The sequence below is a fragment of the Etheostoma spectabile genome, chromosome 17, assembly GCF_008692095.1.
Source record: "Etheostoma spectabile isolate EspeVRDwgs_2016 chromosome 17, UIUC_Espe_1.0, whole genome shotgun sequence".
Classification (NCBI taxonomy): Eukaryota; Metazoa; Chordata; class Actinopteri; order Perciformes; family Percidae; genus Etheostoma; species Etheostoma spectabile.
In genome coordinates this window covers 10,586,578-10,612,408 of record NC_045749.1, presented here as the reverse complement: position 1 = coordinate 10,612,408, position 25,831 = coordinate 10,586,578, and the positions used below count along the sequence as shown (strand labels likewise).

Below are 25,831 nucleotides of genomic sequence, written 5' to 3'. Positions count from 1 at the left end.
ACAACTTCCAGCTCTTAGTTGTTCTTTTTTAAGCCAACTTTGTGCAGCATGCCAACAAACCAAAGTTAGTCTGCAATGCTCCTGCTGTGTGAGATAAAAACAAGTTGAATCAAATTATTGGCTTTGAAGTTATGTTCCCTTGGTAATACAACATATATAGTACGAACATGCAACAGTGTGCAAACTACTTATAGTATACTATCTATCTGGGTCCATTTGGGCTTGGGGTGGCTGTGTATCAGAGGTAGAGTGGGCCAGCACTCAACCATAAGATTGGTGGTTTGATCCCCAGCTCCTCCGGCCACATGTCAAAGTGTCAATGAGCAAGACACTGAACCTTAAGTTATTTGTACAAATAAAGTGTCTAATAATAAAGGTTTTGTTTTTCATTTTGTGTCCTCAACTATTTGGCCTGGTAATGTGCTGAACACCTGATATAAGCTCACAGGTGTTTAAATATCATTGAAAAATGCGGTATTGGCCAATAAGACTTTTTTTATTCTTGTCATAGTTTAGTTTGTAGGCGAGGCAGCCAGCTAAACCCAGCTCAGTCCGCACCTTCTGACCTTGTTTAGAAGGGTCAATCTAAACTAATTAACATATTACCTCTGTCGGCCACTGTTAGTAACAATGCTAGCAGTGTTTAACAACCAAGAAAGCTGTGTTTTATTACGCTGCTGATATACAGTGCATGTACAAAATAGATTTCGGAAATATACACTATTGAATCTCTCAAACATCCTCAGACATACAAATAGAATCCAGCAAAATGGGATTGGAAATCTGGCAGTTCAATATGAGGGGATCTTGCATTTTTTGGTTTGATTTTATGTAGCCTCCCAGTCTTCATCCTCTAAAACTAGATAGTTTTGTGTCCCTGATCAGTCTAAATTACCCATTGAGTGGCTTTGGCCAGTGTTTATTTCATATGACTTAGTCAACACTTAAACCCATACAGTTAAAAACACATTGTTTCTTTCATCCTCTGGCACATGATGTTCCATCACCCGCCTACTCCTTTCTAATGTTATTATTGATTTGTGTCAAGACCAAGGCCGACAGCTCTTCTAAAAAAATCCCTAGCCCTTTTACAACCATAACATTTTACCCAAGAAATAAAGTTGATAAGAGACACATACTGTTAAAAAAACACACAACCCCAAGCCCGATGATCAGATTTGTTGAAAAACTATAGACCTCAGTAACAGAGCGCCCCATGCTGCTGCATACCCCTCTCCCTGAGCTGTGTGATCAACTGCGTCTTTCATCTAGCTCCCACCCTTCTGCACTGTATTGTTTTTGACTGGTTATCATTTTGAGCAACCACATCACATTCCATCATGAGACATACACAACATTCATTTACACAGATTGAGAAGGGTACAACTTATTTGATATTTACACTTTGCTCTTAATCCCTTTCTTTCCATATTACTCTGCATTATGTGTGTAATTAGTCCATATTTCCATAGTATTTAATGAAAAGCTTGGCTCTCCTCTGCCATTTGCAACGTCATCCTCCTACTCCAGACTGGACAATTTACAAACCTGTCCCATTACTCCACAGTTTTTAAACCTCTATGAATTATGCCCATGAACTGAACCATCTAACATAACTTCTTTGACCCACAGCCAGCCACTGTATCATTCCCACATGGATCAGAACCAAGGCTCTAAACACCGACCACCGCACACTCCACTTATCAAAACATCACGAAATGCTTCCTTTCACCTTCATGACACTCAGGCTGTAGTGCTCGCACATATCGGTGATTAGCATTAGCCTGAACTGCTAAACCACACACAGCCGAACAGTTTCCTACCACATTTACTTGGTTCATTTCATTTTACACCGTCTGCTCTCAATACTGTCTTAACCACATATGTCCCCAAACATTTGTTTCACTCCTTATAGCTTACACTGAAAGGTAGTAGCTTGGGTTTGGCGACCAAAGTAGTTACTATCGGCGCCCGCCATCTGAGACACACGAGGCAGTTCACATACACACTCGTAACTCGGTCAAATTCAATGTCTCTTAATGTCACAGTTGATAACTAAAGCTCTAATAAAATAAACTACTGATGTCTAGTCAGCTTACCTTTAGGAAATATGCAAACCCAGATCAGGAGCTGTAGCATGTACACTTAAACTTGTTCATCACGTAGACTTCTACTTTTGCGCTGCTGGCGCAAGCTAGTGATATCCAGTCAAGTCTACCACCTAGAGCGCCCTCTGCTGATGAAGCTGAGTCAAGCCAGAACAACACCACCCATTCAAAACATATCAACCCAGAATCCCCTGTGGCATATAGACAATAGAGACAGTAGTAACCTTGGGTTTTTAGACTTTAGCTTCACTCAGTTAAAATTTAAAGGGGGGGGGGATATTAAACACACAGTGCCACATATCATTTTAGGGTTTGTCAGGGTCTTCTAGATAAGTGGATTAATCCATAAGTAGTTTTCTAATCATGTATGTTTACTGTATGTGTGTCAGTGCCTGCAGGTTTCATCCTACATTTTCATCTTGAGTGCTGCAGGAGGGAAGTGCACAAGAGATTTGGTTTAGACTTTTTTACTAAAATTTTTACGCCGTTGTGTACCCAGAGAACCTGGAGGAAGTGACTTATTGTTCTAGAAGGCTTTTATTGTGAGGAAGGCTTGGTGTAGAATAGCATTAGGAAATATCACCCACTGCTAAAAGTTGTACTTTTTGGCAATAGGTTGAGTTCATTTCAATTTTGTAGTGAACATGACTGAGCACACTTTGTTGCTTTGAGTATGTCTTTGTATTCAAATGAATGTATATGTGTGTGCACCTCACACCTCAGTGCATGTGTGTGTGCTCTAATTGCAAAATTGACCCGTTATCACTGCAAATGGAAGCACTATACTTTTTTTCTGCTCACATACACACACACGCAAAACTAACAAAACAGACTGTCTGTGATCCCTTAAAAAGCTTCTCAAAACGAGTGCAACTTACTTCTATTCCACACACGCACACATGTGCATACTCTTTCTACTTCACACTGAGTATATTCTCTCAGAGCAGATTTGCATACTTATTTTGATGTTGCTTGTTGTTTATGTCTCCGTTTGCAAGGTGTGACCCACTTGCTCTGTTCATTTTGTCGCTATTAAAGGAAACCCTCTCCTTCTATTTCTTCAGCACATGGGTACAGGTTTTCCAGTTGCCATATAATCATAGAACTCTTAATACGAACAGTGAGTGCACCTTAGGAATTAGCAAGATGACTATGTGTTGATAATTATTGCTGACATGGATCTTAGATTAAAAAAAGGTTGTGTAAGCTTCCCGACATATATTGTCCTGTAACGAGAAAAGATTTTTACCACAATCACATCTGTAGCAAGATGTGCTCCATGGATGTAAATCTCAGCTCTAAATACACTTTTTTTTAATGTTCAGATCATGACACTGACTTAAATTTAATATGAGAAGGTGTAAATGCAATCAGTGATATGCATGAAATATTTCCTACCCTAGCCTCAGGTTTTTATTGCCGTACAATTGTTAACATTTTTGTGCATCTGCACTTTGGAAACTGCCATGATTAAAAAGCCAGCAATATTGCATCCTAAGGATTTTATCTCTAATTAGAATACAATTTTAAACAACCACATTAGTGAAGGATCATGGGCATGCATATTTAATAAGAACACTATCCATTGTTATGCATCTTGCAACAGGTGTAGTTGCACAAGTGAAGTCAGGCAACAGAAGGCCAGTGTGAAACCCAAGAGCGCTGACTGTTTGGCTGGTGTCATTGACCATGTGTCTTTTTTCTCTCGCCATCTCTGATTACATGTAATGTAAGTGCACACCACCTTACAGCAAGCTGCTTGAGATTCAATAACTGTCAAGATGTAGAGACAGAGCAATTTTAAGAAAGAAAGATGGGAGTAGATGCTGAGTAGTGGGTTCCATTCTTTCATGTTGTTTTTTTCCAGAACACATGGTACCACGTAATTTACAGAGAAAATGTGTTTTAGTTTTTGAATTGATTTATGTTTGTATTGCACCATACTGCCTCTACCTTGCTGGTATAATATCAGCCGGCAGCTATTCTGGCAGCAAGAAGAGATCAGCTGGCCATACTTGCGAGAACTGTATGTGGTGTAGGTAACTAACATACACCATTTCTCTAGCAGAGGCTCTCTGAAAAATAGCCTCTCTGAAACTGCCTCTCTTTCCCCCTATATGCTAATATCTGTTCTTTTTTTTAAAATAATTGTCTCTTTTTCTCCTTTCCTAACATCAGAGCTGGTCCTCAACCAACTGTTTCATACTTTTCTTTTCTTCCATGCTTCTGCTCTGCTTCCCTTTGGCTCCACTAACCCCTGACCGCTTCAGACTGGCAGTATGAGGGTAAGAGGGCTACCATCCTGTTTTCCTTTGGTTTCATTACATTCCTAAATCCCCTTTCACTATGTTCTTCCACTTCCATCTCCCCTCTCTGTTCCTTGTTGAAAGACATTTAATCCTGAACTTTCCTTACATCAACGGCAGAGCCTGTCGCCTTGCAGCGCCTATTCCTCAACACCAGACACCTCCCTTCCTCCTGTCTCCTCCTCTCCACCTTTCCTGCTGCCGGTGCTGTCTGTCAAGGCGACATTACCTGTGTCCCATGTGCTCGTACCATCTAGCTGCTGTGACCTCCCATCTGTGAATCCACTGTCGTCAGTGCTCGGCTTATGATGTTGCCACATGCTTTGACCACCCTGTTTGTCTGGTGTCAGTATAGCACAGACCATTCTTGTTGATGTTTGTGCGGTATCAGTCATAGATGCCACCTGCTATAAAAGATTTGTCAATGTGACAGCTTATGGCAAGACAGAGACACTAAAACAATATTTTGAGGTTTATTTCCTTAGACTAATGAAATATTTACAGTGCCAGTAATTGTATGTTAGTTTTTGTTTTTTCAATATTGTTCTGGCATTGCTGTAGGCTATCAGGCCTTCATTTAAAATTCAAAATAAGTAAATTGTACAGTGCTTTTTAAAGTGTTTGCAGCCAAATTACTTTAAATAATTGAAAGTAAAAATACTCATTCTGCTAAAAAACAGCCCACATTATTATATATTACATTATTAAAATTGTATTACTGATGCATCAGTGCGTACTGTAAGTAGCTGTAGAGCTAGTTAAAACTACTTTCTAAATAAAATGAGGTACTTTGGTCCGGCGGTTCCCTACATACTGTAGGTCATCGGCCCTCATGTGTCACAAGAAAAAATATAGGGTATAGAAAGACAAAAAATATAGTATTCATTTTTATTTTTTTTTACTTTCTTAAATTGCATCTTTTTGTGTTGAAATATGTAATCATGTTAGCTCTTTAGGCCTCAAACAGTAATTTTTGATCAAACAATCAGAGAAGTTTAAAAGGCACATATATTTTTGGTGGAACTACCAAAACCTCATAAACATAAAATGTGACAAGGTTGCCTCAAGTAAATAACACTGGATTCAGCTTTAACAATGCATTGAATTTTATCCGTTTTTTTTTTTTAAATGTAAAATTGTAATCTGGAAAAAAAAACTATATCAGTCAAATAAATGTTGTGAAGTAAAAAGTATAATATCTCCCTCTGAAATGTATTTTACTCTACAAAAGAAGCAGTAATTTTCATAAACTGCCATGAAGCACAATATACTGTTGGGATTGCAAATTAAATGATTAAAATATATTACAGAGGGATTAAGCTCATTTGATGTTATCTGCTTTTTCTTTTTGCGTATGCAGAGTGTAAACTGTCCCGGCCAGGGCCCCCTGCAACCATAGTGACCATTGATGAGGAGAGCCCCAATGGTATGTACTAATCAGTTTCCCACCTACTCTCCTCACTTATGTTTGCTCCACTTCATTCTGTATTCCAGTATCGTAAATGCTTCTGAACTCAAGTGGCTTGGATTACAGTACACATTTGGGATTGTTTCTTTTGCTTTGGTTATGCAATACATATTAATACGTCCCCTATCGGGACTGCTCAGTGTTGTAGTGTAATGGAGAACAGTCGCTCAGCTGATGATCTCTTGGGACAGGTTGGTTATGGAAGGTGTTTTGTCATGCATATTGGATTGTCATTTTTATCGTATTTTAAATTAAAAATAAATAAATTCTAGTTGTTCTTGGTGTGTATTTGTTCTGCTCTCCCTGGGTAAAGCAGAAGTGTGTGTGTGTGTGTGTGTGTGTCTGTCTGTCTGTCTGTCTGTCTGTCTGTCTGAGTGAATACAGATGGTGTTTGGCATACAGATGTGACATGGGGCTCCATTAATGAGTTGTGTGCTCCCCACGCAGGTTGTCTTTACTGTGGTATACCTGTGCTACTGCAGCACATAAATTGCTGATGCATAGAGCAGACAGACACTCGAGTGGATCAGGTGCAACAATTCTGCTCCTCTTTTTCTCTTCTTTCTTCATCTTCTTCTAGTCTCTCCATCACCTGCACCCACTACTCAGCTTTCTATAGTTTTCTTCTCTTTTTGTGTGTGCGTGTGTGCTTGCGTGCGTGCGTTGGGAGAGCTGACTGCTGCCTGGGGAGGAGCTATATGTTTTTGTAGAAATGAGAAATGTATTCCCCTAAATGGAGCAGGTGTGTGTTCGCCTCACTCAGTTCTCCCTGCAGATATTAGTACTGCAGGTTAATAGAGTTTAATGAGCAGCTCTGACTAAAGATAAAATCCAGAGCTTGTTTATACAATCAGAAGGCTGTTCCACAGATGCTCCACTCCACCTGCAATATCTGCTCTGGGCACTGCTTTGTGGGTGGGTTTTAAGGAGAAACTATGTGTGCACATGCATACACCTTGTGTGCATATTGGTATCCTATGATTATGATTGGGTGGCTCTGTGTCAGATGAGGCTGCCATTCGTCAATGCAATAGCCTCCAATTCAGGCTGTCATAGTGTGTCACCTACTCCTTCCTCTGTGTGTGTGTGCAGTTGTGATTTGGGGCTTTGATCGATTGCCGGGGGAATGTGTGAGATGGAGGTAGCCAAGCCTGCATCCGAAAGCCTCCCTTGGCCCACGTGTGAGGGATTTGCACTAATCTTCCACATAAAGCACTCATTTACCTGGGATACAGGTCTCTTCTGGCTCCACCAACCTTTTATTTATCTTGCCGTGAGGAAACAGCCCAGAGCCCATCCATCCCATAATGGAATGTAAAACAGGCAACCAGCCGGTATTGACCAAAGCAATTATGCTTCTAAATGTGTTCCATCTCTTCTCTTCTGTCACACAGAAACCATACAAATGACATGTAATAAGATTTCATCTTTTCTGAGCAATTGCTTTTATTTTCACTTATGTCAGTGAATGGGAAAGAAAACAACATAATTACCCCTCTGTCTGGCTTTGTTTGTCCGAGGTTGGAAAACATTGACAAACAATATATTTAAATTCCGGTTTTCTTCGGCTCCTCAGAAGAACAGATTTGCCATCAGTCAGAAAAGCAAAGAAAGTATAGGGTTCCTTGTGGGAGAGGTGAGTTGCTCGGAAACATTTGCACCCGTTACGGCCTTATATTTGATCAACAGTTGTTCATTCATTGATTGTCCGGGGTGGAATTATATTTGACTCAGTTAATCCAATAAACCTGGGCTTAGACATTGTGAAAGAATCCCATTTTCTTGGTTATAGCTTCTTCTTTTTATTTCAGCGTGCTATGTTTCATTCTTGGAAGTTTTTACTTTAGAGAAGCAGATGCACGAGGGGATAGCAACCCAGTTGCTCAAATGAAGCGTAGCATGTTTAATTTATCCAAGCGTCTGCTATGCAGACCCACTGACAGGTGCCAGACACAACACATAAAGTCTAACTCACTTGCAGAGTAGATCTCTATTGGGAAGACAAAGCTTGTTTCCTATAGGCTTCTTTGTTTATTCAGCCTTTGCGCTAAATCCAAAAGCAGTTAATCAGATTGAAAAGATTTCTATCTCATAGGATAGGGGCAGCTGGATAGGAGGAGAGAGGAAAGGGGTGTATTTTCTCATTGACAGAAAGCTTCCTACAATAGCATTGGGAAATCAGCGTGTTCATAAATAAGTGTGACGTCTCCTAGCTTTGATCCTGTCTCTGCAAATTCATAATTTGTATCAACTATTGGCTGAAGGTGGCCAGGTTGGGTCAGTGGTAGAGCAGGTGCACATGTACTGAGAGGTTTATGCCTTGACGCAGAGGTCCAGGGTTTGAATCTGACCTGTGATGATTTCTTGCATGTCTTCCGCCTTTTTCACCTAACTGTCCTGTCAAAAATTAAAGGCGGAAAAGCCCAAAAATAATCTTTAAAAAAACTATTGCCTGAAGTGTGTGAGGATGCTCTCAACCCTCTGCATACTGTTCAACAGCTTATAGAAAATTAGAAGTGTTTCTGAAGGGCTTTCTTAAAAAGGAATCAATTCAGCATTATTTTATGTGTTGTCTCTGCCAAGGTAGATTCACTCTAAATGCTGATAATTTTTTGCATCTTGAGGAAGGCTGACATCCACTTGAATGAGGCAATCAAAGTGAAACTCCTCCACATGTTGATGATGCAAGTGATCGTATCACTCAGTCAAATGCATGCTTGACCTTTAAATATTACCTCCAGGATACACTAAATTCCACACATGGTTGGATGGGTAATCAAACCTAATCACCAGTAGTAGTAAAAGCCATTTGGTTATTGCCGTTTTGCTTTGGCAGGTAACACAGTAACACACAGTTTCCTACTCAGATGACACCTAATATAAATGTAAATAGTATATGTTGTGGAATTCTGTGTGTGTAATTTAGGTCAATGTCCAACATATACTCCTAACCTTTCCAGGCAGAGGAGTTGTTCAACTTTGCGCCTCCATAGATGACGGGAGATGTAGCAGCTGTGTAAGACAGTGCTGCTTACCCTGCCAAGGCCATAAAGAAAGTAAACACAACACATTTTGTCTGTACTGAGATATATGGGCGCCTGCAACATCTTTTTTTTGTTTGAAGGTTCAGCTAAACTTAACACCTCCAGCATGAGTTTAAATACACCTTTTGGAAAACAGGAAACTTCAGAAGTTGGGATGGCACCACACTGTACTGTGTAATCCTAAATTCTCCTCAATTCAGTGTTCATTAAAGGCTCCTGTGTAATTCATCAAAGTCTCCCAAACATTCTCCATGTGAAATGAGTTGTGCTGCTCTTTCCTTACACTTAAACTCGTTTTGGACGGAATCAATGTCCTTGTCTTGTACCTGCCTATTCTCGCTCATCTCTGAACTTGCACCAAAGTCAACCACAGAAAGCTTGTATGATAGAAGAAAAGTGACAACTGCACCAGAGTCTGAAGACAAACAAAGAGAGACACTTAAACATTTTGCAGTATTTCAGGCAGCTCTTTTCTCCGGTCTATTGTCAACGCCTTGCTTTTATCGTTTTAATTGTGTGTTGTGTTGAGACTCCGTTTTTAGACCCCAGACAACTGGCCACAGAGCAGACTTGACACGGCATTAAAAGATTTGATGGAGCTGAAATGATGGCAAACAGAATATATAGAGTGCAGATCATGCAATCTGTTTAAAGGTCTCCCCTCTATCACTCTTATGGAGTTGTGCAGCGTGAGTAAAATACCAAGTCCTGTTTCTACTTGTTTGCCTCCAGGATTCAAAGGGTGTTGGAGGCAACTCAAAGTGTTAAATGTGTTAGCAGGGTTAAACAATTAATGAGATGAGCCAGCCTACGTGAGTGTTTTTACTCAGCCACCATGGACTCATTAGCCTCTGTCCTTAAAGTTAATTCAATCCCTTCCATTGTTTCTCTCCCCAGAGCTTGTCATTAGTTGGACCATACTTGCTGTTGCTTCATTCCTTTACATTAATCTTCTGTTTCGTTAGTTTTGTTCAAAACCTTTTCCTTTCTTATCTCTACTTCTCTGTCTCTCTCGCTCTCTTCTTTCATCTTTCCAGACGCAATTCCTAGCTTATTGTAGGAACACTATATGATACATGTATTAATGTTATGCACCTGTAAGGACACCTTAGCCTTAAAATATGGAATATGATTAATACACTGAGAAATTGTCTTTGAATTTTTAATTCTCCTTTTGGTGAATATAAGTTGTTAGGCACATTTTAAGAACAAACACACTGGCTGCAAATGAAATGTGTTGTTCAAAGTTTGGGGCAATTTTAAAAACCAAACTTCGTCAGACCTACACGAGGAATCTATAATCTTTATTCCATTAGTCGGACCTGGAAGGAAGTAACATTTCCTTTTGAGGTTAGCCCAACAATGGGCTCACACTCCAGATGGGTATAGACTTCCCTAATGAACATTCAATTTACGGGCAACAGCTCTGGTGGACATTCCTGCAGTCAGCATGCCAATTGCACACTCCCTCAAAACTTACCACGTCTGTGGCATTGTGCTGTATGATAAAACTGCACATTTTAGAGTGGCTTTTCATTGTGTCCACTGTCCAGCCTAAGACACACCTGTGCAATAATCATGCTGTCTAATCAGCATCTTAATATACCAAACCTGTGAGGTGGATGGATTATCTCGGCAAAGGAGAACTGCTCACTAACACAGATTTAGACAGATTTGTGAACAATATTTGAGAGAAATAGGTATTTTGTGTGTATATAGAAACAGTCTTAGATCTTTGATTTCAGCTCTTGAAAAATATGGGCAGAAACAAAAGTGTTGAGTTCCTAATTTTGTTCAGTATATACATATATAGAGAGAGATATATAGTTGCTTGTGTTACTCGCAGTAGCCCCAGGACATTTAGTGTGGTTCTAATAACAATGCTTCTGGTTCTTTTTCTCCAGATTTGTATATAAATTATAGTCTCACTTTTTACTACATACGCTACACATTTAATTGGCCTGAGAGCACAATAAGGCTCATTTTGTCTTGTTAAAATTACTCCTGCCTGTTCATTATAATGATTACTGCAGACAGGTTAGCAAGCATTAGCGACCCAGCTACATGGCAGGAACAGACTGAACAAAGTAGAATCTGCAAACTATACACTTCATAAGCAGAGATAAGAAACTGTTGAAGGTTTACATAGAGTGTAACTATTTACTCTACCTTTGTGGTAACTCAAGACAGCTAAGGTAACAAGCTTTATTAAATATGATGCATCTTACTTTTTCATTGAAAATAACATTTCTGTACACATAACTTCTTGATTTTAATGATGCAGACGTAACCCACATCAAAAACAAAACTTAAAATGAATTAAATATATCAAATATATTTCCCTGCCCTAGTTAAGTGCCAGTGGGCTGGCAGTAGTTTACAAACCCTTAACCTCCACCAATCATGTTCTAACCCTATCAGTTAACCCTAACACTTATCCCACTGTGTTTGAACTCAAACCAAACCCTTGTCCCAGAGTCTGGGGTTTGCTTTGTCTATCAAAGCTTGATGGTGTTTTCTTAACCGCAAAATAGTAGACATTTAATGTTAAACAGAAATCCTAATTTTTATGTCCAACATCTGAAGCATTGCACTTCAGTTTAAAAAAAGAATGAAATATATTTGGTGTTCTCACAAGTTTAGCTTTAATTTTGCTGATAAGGACTTTGGACATTGCTGTTCTGCCTAATAACTGCAACATAGCAGGAGAGGAAACTTCTGGTCAAATGTGGCCGGAGCTACCCAAGTGGCCAATTTGATTGTGTGGAGCTGTGAATCTGTTACCCAAACAAAACAAGCACTGTTGTTTAGTGTGCACACCCATTGGCTCATTTGCAAAGTGTGCATGTTTGTGCTTGTGTTTGTTCATGTGCAGTTAGTATTTGTGAGTGTTTGGGGATATGCTGCACTTTTTTTATTTTTTTACAATTCCATGCAGATGTCTGATTAGGGTTTGAACACATTATCTCTGTTCCCTATTGTCTGTTACACACACACACACACACACACACACACACACACACACACACACACACACACACACACACACACACACACACACACACACACACACACACACACACACACACACACACACACACACACACACACACACACACACACACACACACACACTGGTCTCGCTTCTATGATCAACTCTAGTTGTGATGATTGCTAGGTCATCAATATATAATTAGAGGATAGCCGATAGGCAGGATTAGTCCACAACACCTGCTCCTTGTGGATTAGAGAGCAAAACTGGAGGGCGGGACATGCAATGAGGCTCAATTCACTACAGGCCGTACATTGTGGCTACATCAGTACAACATTTATATTTTGTATGGTTTATGCACCCAACAAGCCATTCTTTTTTATATCATAATTTATGGTGAGTCTGGTTTCCAGATGCTGAAGGTCTTTGTTTATCAGATTTAAAGTGGCTAGCAACAGCCTGTACTATCCTGTCTGTTTGCCCCTAATTAGACCACTAGTTGTGTTAATGCTATTGTTTGTCTTTAAAAGTGGAGAATATATTTTAATGTTTTATGTGAAAATAAAGACAGCAATTATAGAATATTGTCGAGATAAACAGTCAGCATAATGTGTTCTGTTCCTGTTGTAACCCACTATTTGCTTATCCTGATTACGCTATAAAACAACCCTTTCATGTGTTGAGCTGAACTGTTAACCTTATTTGCATACTTCAATTCACTGGTTTAAATATCAATGTAAAATTCTCCGTCTCTCGTCAAATTGCTTAATCTAAATTAAACGTGTTTACTTCAAGTACGATTAGAAAAAATAAATGTTATGTGAACGTTCTGCGATATACTATTTTTTCTATCACTAGATTTAAAAAAAAAAGCTGATATAAATAAATGTTTTTTTATGGCTGCTGGTCCCGGTGTAAGCACACAGCCCTTACTGCATTATTCAACTGGTTTTCCCCAGAATATGGTGGGATTGTTAACTCAGATTGATATTGTCATCATACAATACATATTTTTTTTCTTCACGTCTCTCTAAGGGAATCCCTGTGTTCTTTCACTGCAGCATCTCCCTTCTATTTTATGAAGAGACTATAGAGCAGAATGATAGTTGCTAGTTTTCCGACACTACTGTGGAACAGACGAGTGGAGAGATGACTGCAGTTAAAAGTTAAAGGTTACGTGTTGGCCTCTGCCAGAGTAACACCGCAAAATAATCTGTGGAACAGTGGAAATTGACTATGTATTATAAGGAAGGCTTTTAAACTGAAAGCCAAACTTTTTAACTCACTTGACAATTAAAGAGTTTTTCTCCCAAACACTGCAGAGCCAACACTGTTGATGCCATCATAAATAGAGAGATCCCGGAGCTCTCGATGCCAAGTTTGTGGACACCATATTAATGCCTGGGGTGATTTTTATGATACTGGTACTTTTTTTGGCTCATAACTGTTAACACTGCAAAGAAATTAAGGTTAATGAAAAACACCTTGAGTCTTCAGAGTTTCAAACAGCTCGTTGTCAACAGAAATGCCCAAGGTTTTTTCTTTGTGATGGTCCCTTGTTATTAAATATTGTTAATGTAATGTTATACCACAACTTGTAGGACTTATTGTCTGTATTGTTAAATTTCATTGAGGTTGTCAGCTGGTAATTTGCATTCCTCTGTTAATAAGATAATGCAGCATTCACCAATTAATTTCCAGCATATTGTAATGAGATTGTGGATTAGATTAATCCTCACATTAGGCTTAACAGACATAAAAATAATAGGTCATTCATATTTCATGGTTTAATCTTGTTTTCAAGGAATACAAATTTGCAAGCAGAATGTGTGCTGTTTAACAACAGAAATGTTTCTGTGGAGATTTAACCGTGCATCTCTTCTTATTATGCATTGTTGTAAAATTGGGATATTCAGTGGACTGCTTTTATGCATTTGTAGTTCAACTTCCCCCACACGGTGCCATTTTTCCTTCATTACATTTATATAGTGCTTTATCATAGACACTCAAAGCACTTCAGCCACCTGGGTGATGCACACCAGCGTATAGGGAGGGGACCATATTTTTAGTGGTGGGGAAAACTGGAGTACCAAAGCACACACGGGGAGAACAATACCACACAGAAAGGCCCGACCAGATTCAAACCCAGTACCTTCTTGCTGTGAGCACCTTGTTGACAGTTTTGACAGTACATCCACAGTGCCAACATGTTTGCTGCATTTATAAAATGTGCACGCCTCTTAATCTACGCTAGTTTCTATTTGATTGCATCATCAAAAATATCATTGTTCTGTTAGATTTATGCTTTTTCCTGATTCAGCCGTACACCAAAAAACACTATTTTTTTGTATTTGTGGCCAAATTATTTATATAGTTTACTCATATGACTGCACAGGGGCTGCCTAGAAAGTTCTTGTCACACTGAAATCTGGCCTACAAAACAAACCCTCCATTACAGAATTATGAATTTATGCGAGCAGTGGATGTAGGCAGCCATTATTAAAACAAACTGACGAGTAATAACAGACATACCTGTACCTACAGTGTATATATGTAGTACAACATATAAAATCAATCTTACAGGCTTATTTATCAAGCAAGAAAAGAAACACCAGAATCTTTTTTCTTCATACTTAGAGACTAAAAATACTCAACCAGCCTTATAAAAAAGTACAAGTTATCACCATAGAGAACTTTAGACACAAATATGTGTGGGCAGGCAGCAATAACCACAACTGGCCATGAGCCAAAGACGTTCCTTGTTCTAACCTTTTTGAGCATGTTCATCATTTCCAAGTCAGCCTGAATCCTGCAGAGGCGTGAGGGGCCACTTTTCAAACTGTACTGGATATGAATAATACAATACAAACCACGAAAGCCGGTTTTAGTTACAGATGTATTAGATGCCAAAATACTTCACATAGGTTTTTAATACTCTGCTAAAGGATATTACATCTCTGGAAAGTTATCAAACTAGCAACTCTTTCATCACAACGATCTCTAGGTAAACAGAAATACCCAGGAGTATTTGATATGTCACCCCCTTGGCTAATGACATTGCCAGAGCCATATTTTTTGACACCCCCAATTGACTGGCATTTGGAATTACTGCGCTATTGTACCATAGTGATTTTTATACATCAATTTGCGGTGAGGAAATTATTTTTGTATTTGGACTATTTTGGTCAATCCACAGAGGGAAGTTAGCTGCCTGCCAAAGTGATAGGAACATGTTGATAGTTTCACCAAAGAATGCCAAAATGTTATGCCGTACCTTGACAGTATTATGCTCAGGGCCCCATATAAGTGCAGCATGCACATACATATGATATGCACCTCATCCAGTATAAAAATAAATAAATAAACACGTAATGTTTCTCCTGAGAAGAGATTGCTGCAACACCTTGGGATTTCTATTTACAATATGAAACAGCTGCATCATTTTTCCTTTGTCTCTTTGACTCTATTTACTTTGGCATGCATGTATAAACAGGCAGATGTTTCTCATGTAAAATTACATCAAAAGTAATCAGAGGTTATTAAGCATTCGGAGGGATGACAGTCATATTAAATCTCTCAGGGGTTTGTGGCTTTAATACACATTTTACTTTTGCTATGCATGCTGCACAGCGGGCCCCATGACAGCTGGTGCATGTTTTTGTAGCAGCACCATTGTATACTTACAAATTGCAATTTAATATGGAATGAGCCTAAATGTATGCTTTGTCTGTGGAGGGGCAGGAAGGATATACACAACTAAAAAAACACTTATAAAAAGCAGTGGACTGAGCAGATGATATTAAAGAGAAAAACAGAATCCACATACTGACCCTCCTTTATCAACCTAATGTAGAAACCAGCGTCGATATGAGAGCAGAAATCCTCTTACAACAGGCTTCAGGTGGGATTCATGAAACGTTCGTATCACACCAATCCGAGTGTAAGAATGATTGTACATTGATAAATGTAGCAGCTAGAAACAATTGTAATTTAAAATCCCGCCCCAATATATTCTTGGTTTTGAGGCCTCGCCCCTACTATTTACGACAAGGCCAGACGTAATCCGGCTAAGAAGCGGCATTTTTCAGAGGTGGAGATTGAAACCTTGACATCTCAGTTTAATTTGCAGTAAAGTGTGTCATATTTGGCAGTCTAAAAACCGGTATTAGTCTGTAGGAAGAATGCCGAATAGAAAGAGATCACTGATGCGGTCAACAGTATTGCCGTATTAAATCGGGCTCCAGCTGAAGTTTATTTAATTTATACATCCTTGATATATGTATACTCTTAGTAATATAGAGGTTTATATTGCAATCTCTGTGGCTTACATGTAGGTGTACTTTTATTTAAATGAACACACGGTAGTGGAGTTTATGCAGTAGTTTTTATTTTACTCGTGTTTTTTTTGTGAGTCAGAGCCAGGCAACAGCTGTGAGGGAGAGCACATGTGTCCTCCCCCCCCCCCCGATGCTGGACCACCACCCTGTCTCCTGACAGCAGGCGGGCTGGAAAAACAAGCCGAAATATGTCGGTCAATGGCAGAAAAAAATCGTTCACTTGTGGCCAATAATGACCCTTTAAAAGACAAACGAAAACCTGAAGAATAAATAAAAACGTTGTGCATCGTCATGTTTCCTGTATTGAATATTAATGCCAAACATAACACTATACTTTTTGAAAGCGAGGAGTTTACTTAAACACCTGTTAAGAAGAGCTTCCATAATTAATGAGTTATAATTGAAATTGTTGTTAATTTATAACCTGCAGCTTTCAGATGAGATGAGATGAGAGATATCTGTGCATAATAGTTGTAGCACCCTCAAACAACATACCACCTACTGTACAAGTGTGCTTATTTTCTAAAAAATCGTGAATGGTTTCTTAGAGATGTAATGATGTCAAACATTTGGGAACCAAATTCAATACTTTTCAGGCACCCACTGTATTGCGTATCAAATGCCTTATTATTCAATACCTAATATTAATAACTAAGGAGTAAATCTCAACAGTAAAAACACACAGGAAAAAATCTGTGGGACAAAAATACGTACATTTGCGAATGTAACTTTATCAGCGCCGTGGCCAACCCGCAGAAAGTGCACGCTGTGATACTTCAGCTTTCGTCCATTTACCAAAACTCCAGTTCACTGGGTAATCTGCGCTTTTCTCCACGCATTACACTGTGAATTGCGCTGTAGGAAAGTGTTAAGCATGTGTGCTATGATATGGCTAAGTACAGACTGCGATATTTCCACTGCTGATGCTATGGCTGTTTAAAATGATCCTGATGCCAATATTTGTAATGTTGCGAGGAGTTTAATAACTGCTGGAATGGAATGTGAACGCTGAGTCGGAGATTTCATGTGATCTTTGATTTCTTCCAGTAACTGTAATATTGCAGGGCTGCTTAATCTGTAACACATTAGTATGTGTTCACTCAATTAAAAAAGTGTGATCCTTGTGGAAAAAAAACCGTTCAGTTCGTGTACTTGTCCTATGTCTTTGTCTTGCTCGGATTACTGCTGGCATTTCACCGGGAGGCATATGCGAGGAAACACGCTTGCGTCTGGTTTATACCTGCCTTTAAGAAGCAGAGAATTTTCACCGGAAAATAGAGGCGGATTTTGTACATACTGCAGAATACATAATTAGGCACACTTTCATCCCAGGAAACTCCCACTTTCCCCTTCACCCTCCCATGAATGCATATGTATGACACAGAAAAGCGCAATTTGCCAGTCCCCGCAACAGGCAGTCTGCACTTTTATCTCAGTGCGGCCTGTTTGTACATACTTTGCCATGCTTTAACGTGCACGTTGCGAAAAAAATATGCCTGAAGTGGTCACAAAAGCATGTGTACATCTGTCCCTATGTTACACAGAGACAGCTCATGTAGTAGTAGCTGAATGTGTGCAATGTTGTAATATATTTTTGTCAGACCCACTTATTTCTTTACTTTGCTTTGCTTTTTTGGAACCCTGAACCTTTAATGAACTAAGATCATGAATAAAGTTTAAAGCATATTTCCAACAGAACTTTGAGCTAATACCAATAAACCTTAATGAAACTAACTTTACATTTTCAGCTAAACCTGGAGCCCAATCATAAAACTGGCCTCCACACTTATCTAGTTCCATCATCTACAGATGCCAACATTATTGATATTTGGGATAAAAGTAAGATCTCTATGTTGTCTCTGTAGGGTTAGTCCACTGTGAAGCTGAGATCAGAGGCGCCTCTGCCCAGTTGACCCTGTCTGACTCACAGGCTACGGAAGAGAGAGAGAGAGAGATTATTTATTTAGAATTGAAGCTTGGTAGAACTCTGGGTAGTGCTTGCTTGTTTAGGATGAAGACAGCAACTTGCTGTGTGACTGAGATTGAGAGAGGAAGTGACCAGAACAGTGGGAGAATTGGCTTTCACAGCAAAAAAAAGTGAAGTTCAATTAACTTTAGGCTTCATGTGCCCTCCCTTGTAATGTTATCAGCGGTGTAATTTAGAACCCGAGAGTTTCAAAAAGATGTAGCTCTCCACTCAAGGTACTGAGGCAGATATATTTATGAAAAGCTGTGTTTTAGATTAATGAACCAGCAACAAGGGGGTCTTTTGACTTTTAAATTAAATTCTTAGAAGATCCATTTTTCAGATGGAGTTTAGCCTAAGTGAGACAGGTAATTATAGGTCCTTGTGATTATAACACACAAATGCATCACACCCTGACTGCTGCAAACAGGGAGCACAGTCATTCATAGTAGCATAAAATGCAGGAGTGTATTATGATTACAAGATAAAACTTCCATTACACCTCCATTTGTGCTCCTTCTCAACTATCAGAGAGTCTGTGTGACTGCAAAATGTATGAACCTTCTTTATGATGGAATTCAAGATGTTATTGGCAGTAATTAAAAAGCTCATTACAATACCACCACCCTCTTTGGTTTTACAGCTGGTAGGTTGGCGAGGCATAGCAAGTGCTTTTAGTCTCCTCAGTATTTCAACATCTATTTGTGCTTAAGTTTATGAGCTTGAAACTCATTTTTTGGAGAAAACAGTGTTCTTTGAAGAGTGTCCAGTTCACTTTAGGCATATTGTTGATTAAATGTAAATGTGAGTGATGTGTGTGAATGACAAGGGAATGAATTAACGTAATGAAGAAAAGAAAAACCCCTGAATAATTAACTATTTAGTCATTATAACCCATGTGTTTTCATGCTTGGCAGCTGTGACTATGCTCACGTATAACCTGTCATGGTGCTGTTAACTCTTAATGGCTGTATAAATGCATTCTGTGTTGAGATGCCAAATAGTTTCTGTCTCAGCACTTGAAAAATGTGGCATATTGACCGCCATTTTCTTACAAATGTGACCAGCCAATTACATATAATCACAAAATTGAAGTGATGCATTTCTTTTTCCACATCGAGCCATGCCATGTAAAAGTACTACCAGCAAGCATTGGCAGTGACATTTAAAGTAGCAGTAGTAGTGTAAACACATCCTGTTTGCAGTATGTCAGCATGGCAGGGATCATTTTTCTACAGCATGTGTAAATTATTACGTGTTATCCAAATATACTTATGTTTGGATAAAACATGTGACTGTGTTTGGTAACCTAATTGCTTATTGTGTAGTTGCCATTGATAGTAATTAAAACATTGAAACACCGGCCCTGCTGGGCTATACCTGTATCTACCAAATTCATAATCCCAAAAAAAGACTGAAGAATTTTGATCAACAGTGTAATGTGGCAATGTCCTGTTTCTTTATATATGATTTTTTTTTTATATTTGTAGAATGCATGCAACTTTCTTATTGCGTTCTCCTTACAGTAGTTTTGTAATGGGAGACTTTACTTCAAGGTGTACTTTTACTCATAAATTTAAAGTTCTTATTGATTCTCACTGATCTCAGTTAAAATACCGCATCACTGATCCTCCTGGATTATTCTTGTTTTAGTGAATCACCAGTTATTTCATAAATCCACTAATTTGGCTGCATAGAAGTCAAACAATACGCAGATTTAACAGGCTTTGGAAGGGTTTTCCCACAGGGCTGCTGTGGCAAAGTTTAATCAGTCACTGATTAAAAGCTTTGTAATATAAACCAGAAAGTGGCGTTGCCGTCAAGGATGATAACTATCAATTTTTGGTTTGCCTTCATTAGATGTGGAACAGTCTACAAAGATCTGAGGCATTATTTGCAAAGTCTCTGAGGGCTGTTGAGTGGTCAGTGTAGGAGTAAATTATAAAATAATGTTAGTTTTTCTCCAGAAAGATAAAAAAGCCTATCACACAGAAACAAGTACTGAAACTGTCTTAGATGTTACAAAATCTTGATTCAAATAAACTTCAAGGGGACATTATTCAACTAAACTTTGCTCTTTTGTTTTCAGTTCATCCAATTTAAGTAAAAACAATTAATCCTTGACTACTTTTCCACCACCAACCTGATTTTAATAATGAACTGTAAGAATAAAATGGATATTTGAAATGACCTTCAACAAGAGCGCCATTTTTTAATTTGAGACTGCTTTCCTTTCACAGGCACAGTTTTGGTGGAAAACATGCAGATAAATGGCCGTGCCCAAGACCCAGGCAGAACCATCTCACTGACATTGCTGGACAACTATGACTACTGGGTGATACTGGAACCTTCACGACAGAGGCTCTACCTCAACAGCACCGGGCGTATTCTGGACAGAGACGTAAGTACAGGACTAAAGACGGCGATCTGTAGCAACATACCCGAGAAAAATAAAATCACATTTGTGTCCCAGTAATTACATTTTCCATCATATATGAATACATGGTTTCTCTCGTGTGAGCTCATTTTGTGGATAAGAGGACAGTATTTCACACAAGCTAATTCTGCCACTGGTCTCTAGTCATGATCAAGTGTTGTATACAAACATCGCATCCATTTATATCAGAATCATAGGTAAGTCAATTTACCTAGCTGTCCTAATATAAATTTATACTGACGGAAAAAATAGTGGCATGTAAAATTACTATATTTTAGAGTTCCCCCTAAATTTTATAAGGGTTTATGCGGGTTTCTGAATCCATTTGGGTGTTTATATTCACAACACATAACTGGGGCCCTTTTTGGAAAGGATGTTTAACAAACTCTGAGTCTAACCTTGAACTCTGAATTGATTTACCCAGAGATTGGAAATTTAGAGTTTTCGGATTATGTTCACTTAGAGTTAAGCGCGTGCACCACTATAAAAAAGCAACATACTACGATACCACGGTTTACCATGGCAACAACCACAAACAAACTGGTCAGTGTAAATACTCATGTGCACATAAAGCGAGTTTGAACATACAGTATATTTCCTTAAATATACTTATTTGCGTGGGAGAAAAATGCTACTGGAGTATATGCATAGAATCCAATTTGGTGTATTAATTTCATATTTAATCACAAAAGTTTAATATTACTGGTGAAATGGTATTGCAACTAGGCTACAGAACCATCAATAACATAATTACAGAGAGGAGGCTGAGAGAAACCCGAGGTTTGTTGAAGAAAACCTGCTCCAAACCACGTTTTGTTCAAAGATTCAGTTACCAAAGTAACTGAATCTATGTTACCTCGCTTTCTGAAACGGGAAGGAGTTAATCCTCTCTCTCAGGTTTGATTAACCTCCCTTTTTGAAGCAGAAAACTTAAAGTTTCCCTCATCTTATAGTGTTAACAAACTCAGAGTTTTCAGTAAAGCTGCTTTATGAAACGGGCCTCTGGGATACTCCTTTTGTTTGGCACTGTCCCTTTGCTTCTTTTTGTAGTTTGTCACCTTTCATGCTTACAAACGGCAAACAGATAAGGACGGTGACAAATCAAACCTGTAATTTGAGATTGTGATAAATTAGCATTTTGCAAATGTCACTGATACAAATGTCCAAATGATCAATACGATAAGCCAATTAACCTTGATTCTTTCTACAGTTTAAGCAAACAGTAGATTATTTTAATCTCTATCATTACCTCATTGCTTCTTCCTTTTAATGAAAAAATCATGTTTTCACTGTTGTTTAGCTTTGAAGAGAAAATATTCTAGCACCCAAGTTGGTGGTCATTGGTTTCAGTCTGGCATGATAATTCACCCCTAGTGCTGAATATGGTAAGTGAATGAATAAATGCAAACACTGTCTGTATGCAATATGTTCAGTTCAGTTCTCTAGGGTATCCAGTAAACCTGCTGTGAATACTGATTGGTTTAAATGGCACAGACACACATGTGAGGTGTGGGCTTCACTGTGTGTTAACTGTTGTGACTGCTGGGGGAAATAAGCTGTTTTTGAAGTGTGTGCTTAGGTTATGTAGAGTATGCGGATGGAGCTACACATGAAGCTACTAATGGGAATATCTAAACAATATGGTCAAGTAACAGGAGAAACAGTTGAGGAGCACATGGGAGTCACACATTTGCATATGAGAGGGAGAGAGGGGAAGGGAGAAGCTTACCAGGTTGCATTACGTTATTACTATTTCTAAATCTAGATTATGTCTGACAAGTAGTGGTGGCAACGAGACAAGCTGCTGCTGTCCAATAAACATTTTAAACAGAACAAAGCACACAGCTTGCAGCTCTTCATTTGATGTGGCATTTTAATCATTTATTACATGTCATTTTCAAAGAAAAAAATCAGGCTGCACAGTCAAGCTTAAAAAAACTAAAAAAACAATAACCATGATTTGTTCACTTTGTTTACACCAATTACATACAGTCAACACAATTAACAATATATCAATTTTGATTGATAGCTGCATTTTTTTCCTTCCTACTTAAGTAGATACAGTCAGGATAAAGTAATTGTCAGAATAATGTTCAGGTTCACAAATATAAAAAAAAACCTTGCTTCCCTTTTTCTTATTGCGTTGAGCATCATTTGCATGTATTGTTCTTCTTAGTAGCTCTTTGTTTTCTCTCTCTCAGCCACCCAACTCTATCACCACCATTGTGGTTGTGGTCCAGTGCACCAACGAGCTAGTTGGTACTGTCATTTTTCATGAGGTACGGATAGTTGTGAGGGACAGGAATGACAACAGCCCTCGCTTTCAGCAGCCACGCTACTATGTTGCAGTTAACGAGGTAAGGGTGCGACTCCTGTTTTTGGTGATGTGGGATTTCTAGCTAAAGACGCTGTGTGCAGATTGTTAATGTTGATCAGACATCATTTTGTTTATTTTGTAAAATGAGCCAATCCTGTTGAAACTTGATACACCCCATATATATATATATATATATATATATATATATATATATATATATATATATATATATATATATATATATATATATATATATATTATACTGTATGATGAGCACCAGACAAAACAAGCTTTTGCCTCTAAGACAAACATGGGTCACCTGTAATGATTCAAAACAATTCATCAAATCTTCTGACTTTACAGGTGTGTGTTTTGAGATTAGGAAATGATTTCCTGCTGAGTTCTAAACAACCCCAACTTTCGTCTCCATGTACCATTTTGTGCATTGCATGTTCAAAATTCCTCGTAGTGTGTTATTATAGCCATATACAGCTGCCCCAGTAGTATAGTGAGTCATTCTATAGTGCTGTCAACTTCTCCCCCGAACAAACTCTCCTGTCCAATGCCTGATCTTGTGGGCTTTGCTGAGGGCTCTGGGGAACAGCAGTAGTTCCCATACTTACTTTTTGTTATTCTGTCAGCAGTGTGCATAAGCCTTGAGACTGCTGCTGACTGCAACATTCCCCCTTTTTTTCTTTTTGTATACTAATGGGGTAGAGTGGAAACAGTAATAGCTATATGCATGGTCTCTCTGCAGAAAATACTGAGGATGTGCTCTCATTGGGCTGTTTGAGCTATTGACTTTTCTTTCTCCTCACACTTACTGTATACATTTTTTGTAGCTCACACCAGTTGGAACGACCATTTTCACCGGCTTCTCAGGAAATAATGGAGCTACGGACATTGACGATGGGCCCAATGGACATATAGAATACAGCATCCTTTACAACCCCAATGAGCCGGTATATGGACAAGTCACACCATGATAAAAACCCTCAACACTATTATAAATTTCTTTACAGTCATGACTTATTGCTCATATCCACTGTCCTTTGTGTGTAATCATATTGACTCTATTTTGCTTTCAGGCATCTAACAGAACAGTGAGTGTTGCAAACACCCTTTCAGGAAACATTATTCTGGCAGAGAGGCTGAACTATGAGGAGAGAACTCGCTACCTGGTTTTGGTTCAAGCCAATGTAAGTAACTTCTGATTGCAGGTATTAAGACTAGTATGGCTGTCAACGAAAACTCTAAATAATAAATATATATATATATATATATATATATATATGCATGAAAATGTGGATTGGATTGTTGAATAATAAATATAAATTAATAAATAAATACAAAGCAGCACTACCACGATTATCTGCCTTACATGTTTCTGCATGGGCCCGGGTCACTACTGCCTACATGACTGTAAATTAATATCCCATATATTGTGCAAAATCTGTGTAATGTACGATTCAGCCCAGCCAGTCATTGTCCGGAGAATTATCAGTGAGCGAGTGGGCATGTTGATGATGTTTTCATTGTGTGGCTGGCGCAAGACCATAAGAAAACAACCAAGGGTTAAGAAGAAGGGTCATTTAGACTTAGACGCCAATGAAAATGTTTAACTGGAGAGACGAGGAGATTCAGGAATTTCTGTCAGTAAGGACTGATGCCAAAATGTTTCGATAAATTCAAGGACGTTAAGGAAGAAACTTGGTTGTTTATGACCTATGAACTATGAACCGGCTTCTTGAGCGAATTGTAATCCATGTCGTGTCCTGCCTTTTGCAACACTCTAGAGAGGGAGAGAGGATATAATATATTTAAATATCTGTTTTTGTTTAGAAGGAATATTCAAACGTTGTTTTTGGACAATTTTGACAGCCCAGTAAGTACTCATTATCAACTGATTTTGTTTGAATTGTTTTACCTCAGCATTGACTTTAGGGTAAACTATCAGTTCCACTAAACAGATTTCTCAACATGTGCTTTGTTTTGAATAACAGCAGCTGCATTTACAAGTTGTTTTGGAATTGGAGTACTAAAGGACATGTTTTTTCTCGGCCTGAGACAGTGTTTCCCCGTGTTCCAGATCTTCAGTTATTTTACAGGGCGGGTCTTTTGAACATGAAATTTGATGCTTCACTGAGTGCAAGTGCTTACACTGTGTTATTTATATTTCTGAGTGCAGTTTTAAGGCAAGGTCTGGTGTACATTGTTTTTGTATTTCAAAAATATGGTCATCATTTCGCAAACCATCCTTTTCATTTTCAGTTTTTTTTTTCATTCAAATTGATTGAAGCTGTCTTTTAGACATTTTGAAATAACTGTGTGTAGTCTGTTTATACCACAGCAGCTTTGCATATCAGAGTTAAAAATGGATGCATAATTATGGGAGGGACTTTTCATTCACCATATCACGGGTCAACATGACTGAAAAAAATGTTGTAAAACAAGGCATCTTAATTTTACCAGTCCTATTGTTGCCAGGATGAGTTATAATATTAAATTAGGCTTTTTCTTGAGTCTTTACCCACTAGGCAGTACCCCACCAGCTTTTATATCAAATCAACAGCCACAAGCAATTTAGCTAGCAGGTGAAGATTACAAAACAAACTTCAAATTTGCAAGAACTATAGACCAATCCAATAACATGCTTCAGTGAACTGACAATATAAGTTAAAAGACTTACAGTTCTGAAGGATGCAAACACACAATCTCAACTGGCTAGTTATCCTCTGGACAGCAGCAGTCTCTTTATTCTTTCTCTCTCTTTTCCGCCGAGTGGCGCAAATGCCTGCTTGTGGTGTGACACATGTGTCCGTGCTATTTTCCGAAATGCACACTAACAATCACTGC

General features: G+C 38.6%; 1 protein-coding gene across 13 annotated transcripts in view; it reads left to right on the top strand.

Annotated features, from left to right (window-relative positions):
* The window catches only part of LOC116705547 (protocadherin-15), a 207,455-nt gene that overhangs the window by 76,231 nt on the left and 105,393 nt on the right, over positions 1-25,831 (top strand). For 9 of the 13 annotated variants that reach the window (XM_032541815.1, XM_032541813.1, XM_032541805.1 and 6 more), the window contains 6 exons: positions 4,379-4,393; positions 5,775-5,840; positions 20,462-20,622; positions 22,860-23,015; positions 23,818-23,937; positions 24,064-24,174. In XM_032541815.1, the coding sequence (XP_032397706.1) occupies positions 4,379-4,393; positions 5,775-5,840; positions 20,462-20,622; positions 22,860-23,015; positions 23,818-23,937; positions 24,064-24,174 (629 nt within the window). The remainder of the gene's footprint in view (positions 1-4,378; positions 4,394-5,774; positions 5,841-20,461; positions 20,623-22,859; positions 23,016-23,817; positions 23,938-24,063; positions 24,175-25,831) is intronic. The other 4 variants (XM_032541816.1, XM_032541808.1, XM_032541806.1 and 1 more) reach the window with 1 other exon arrangement.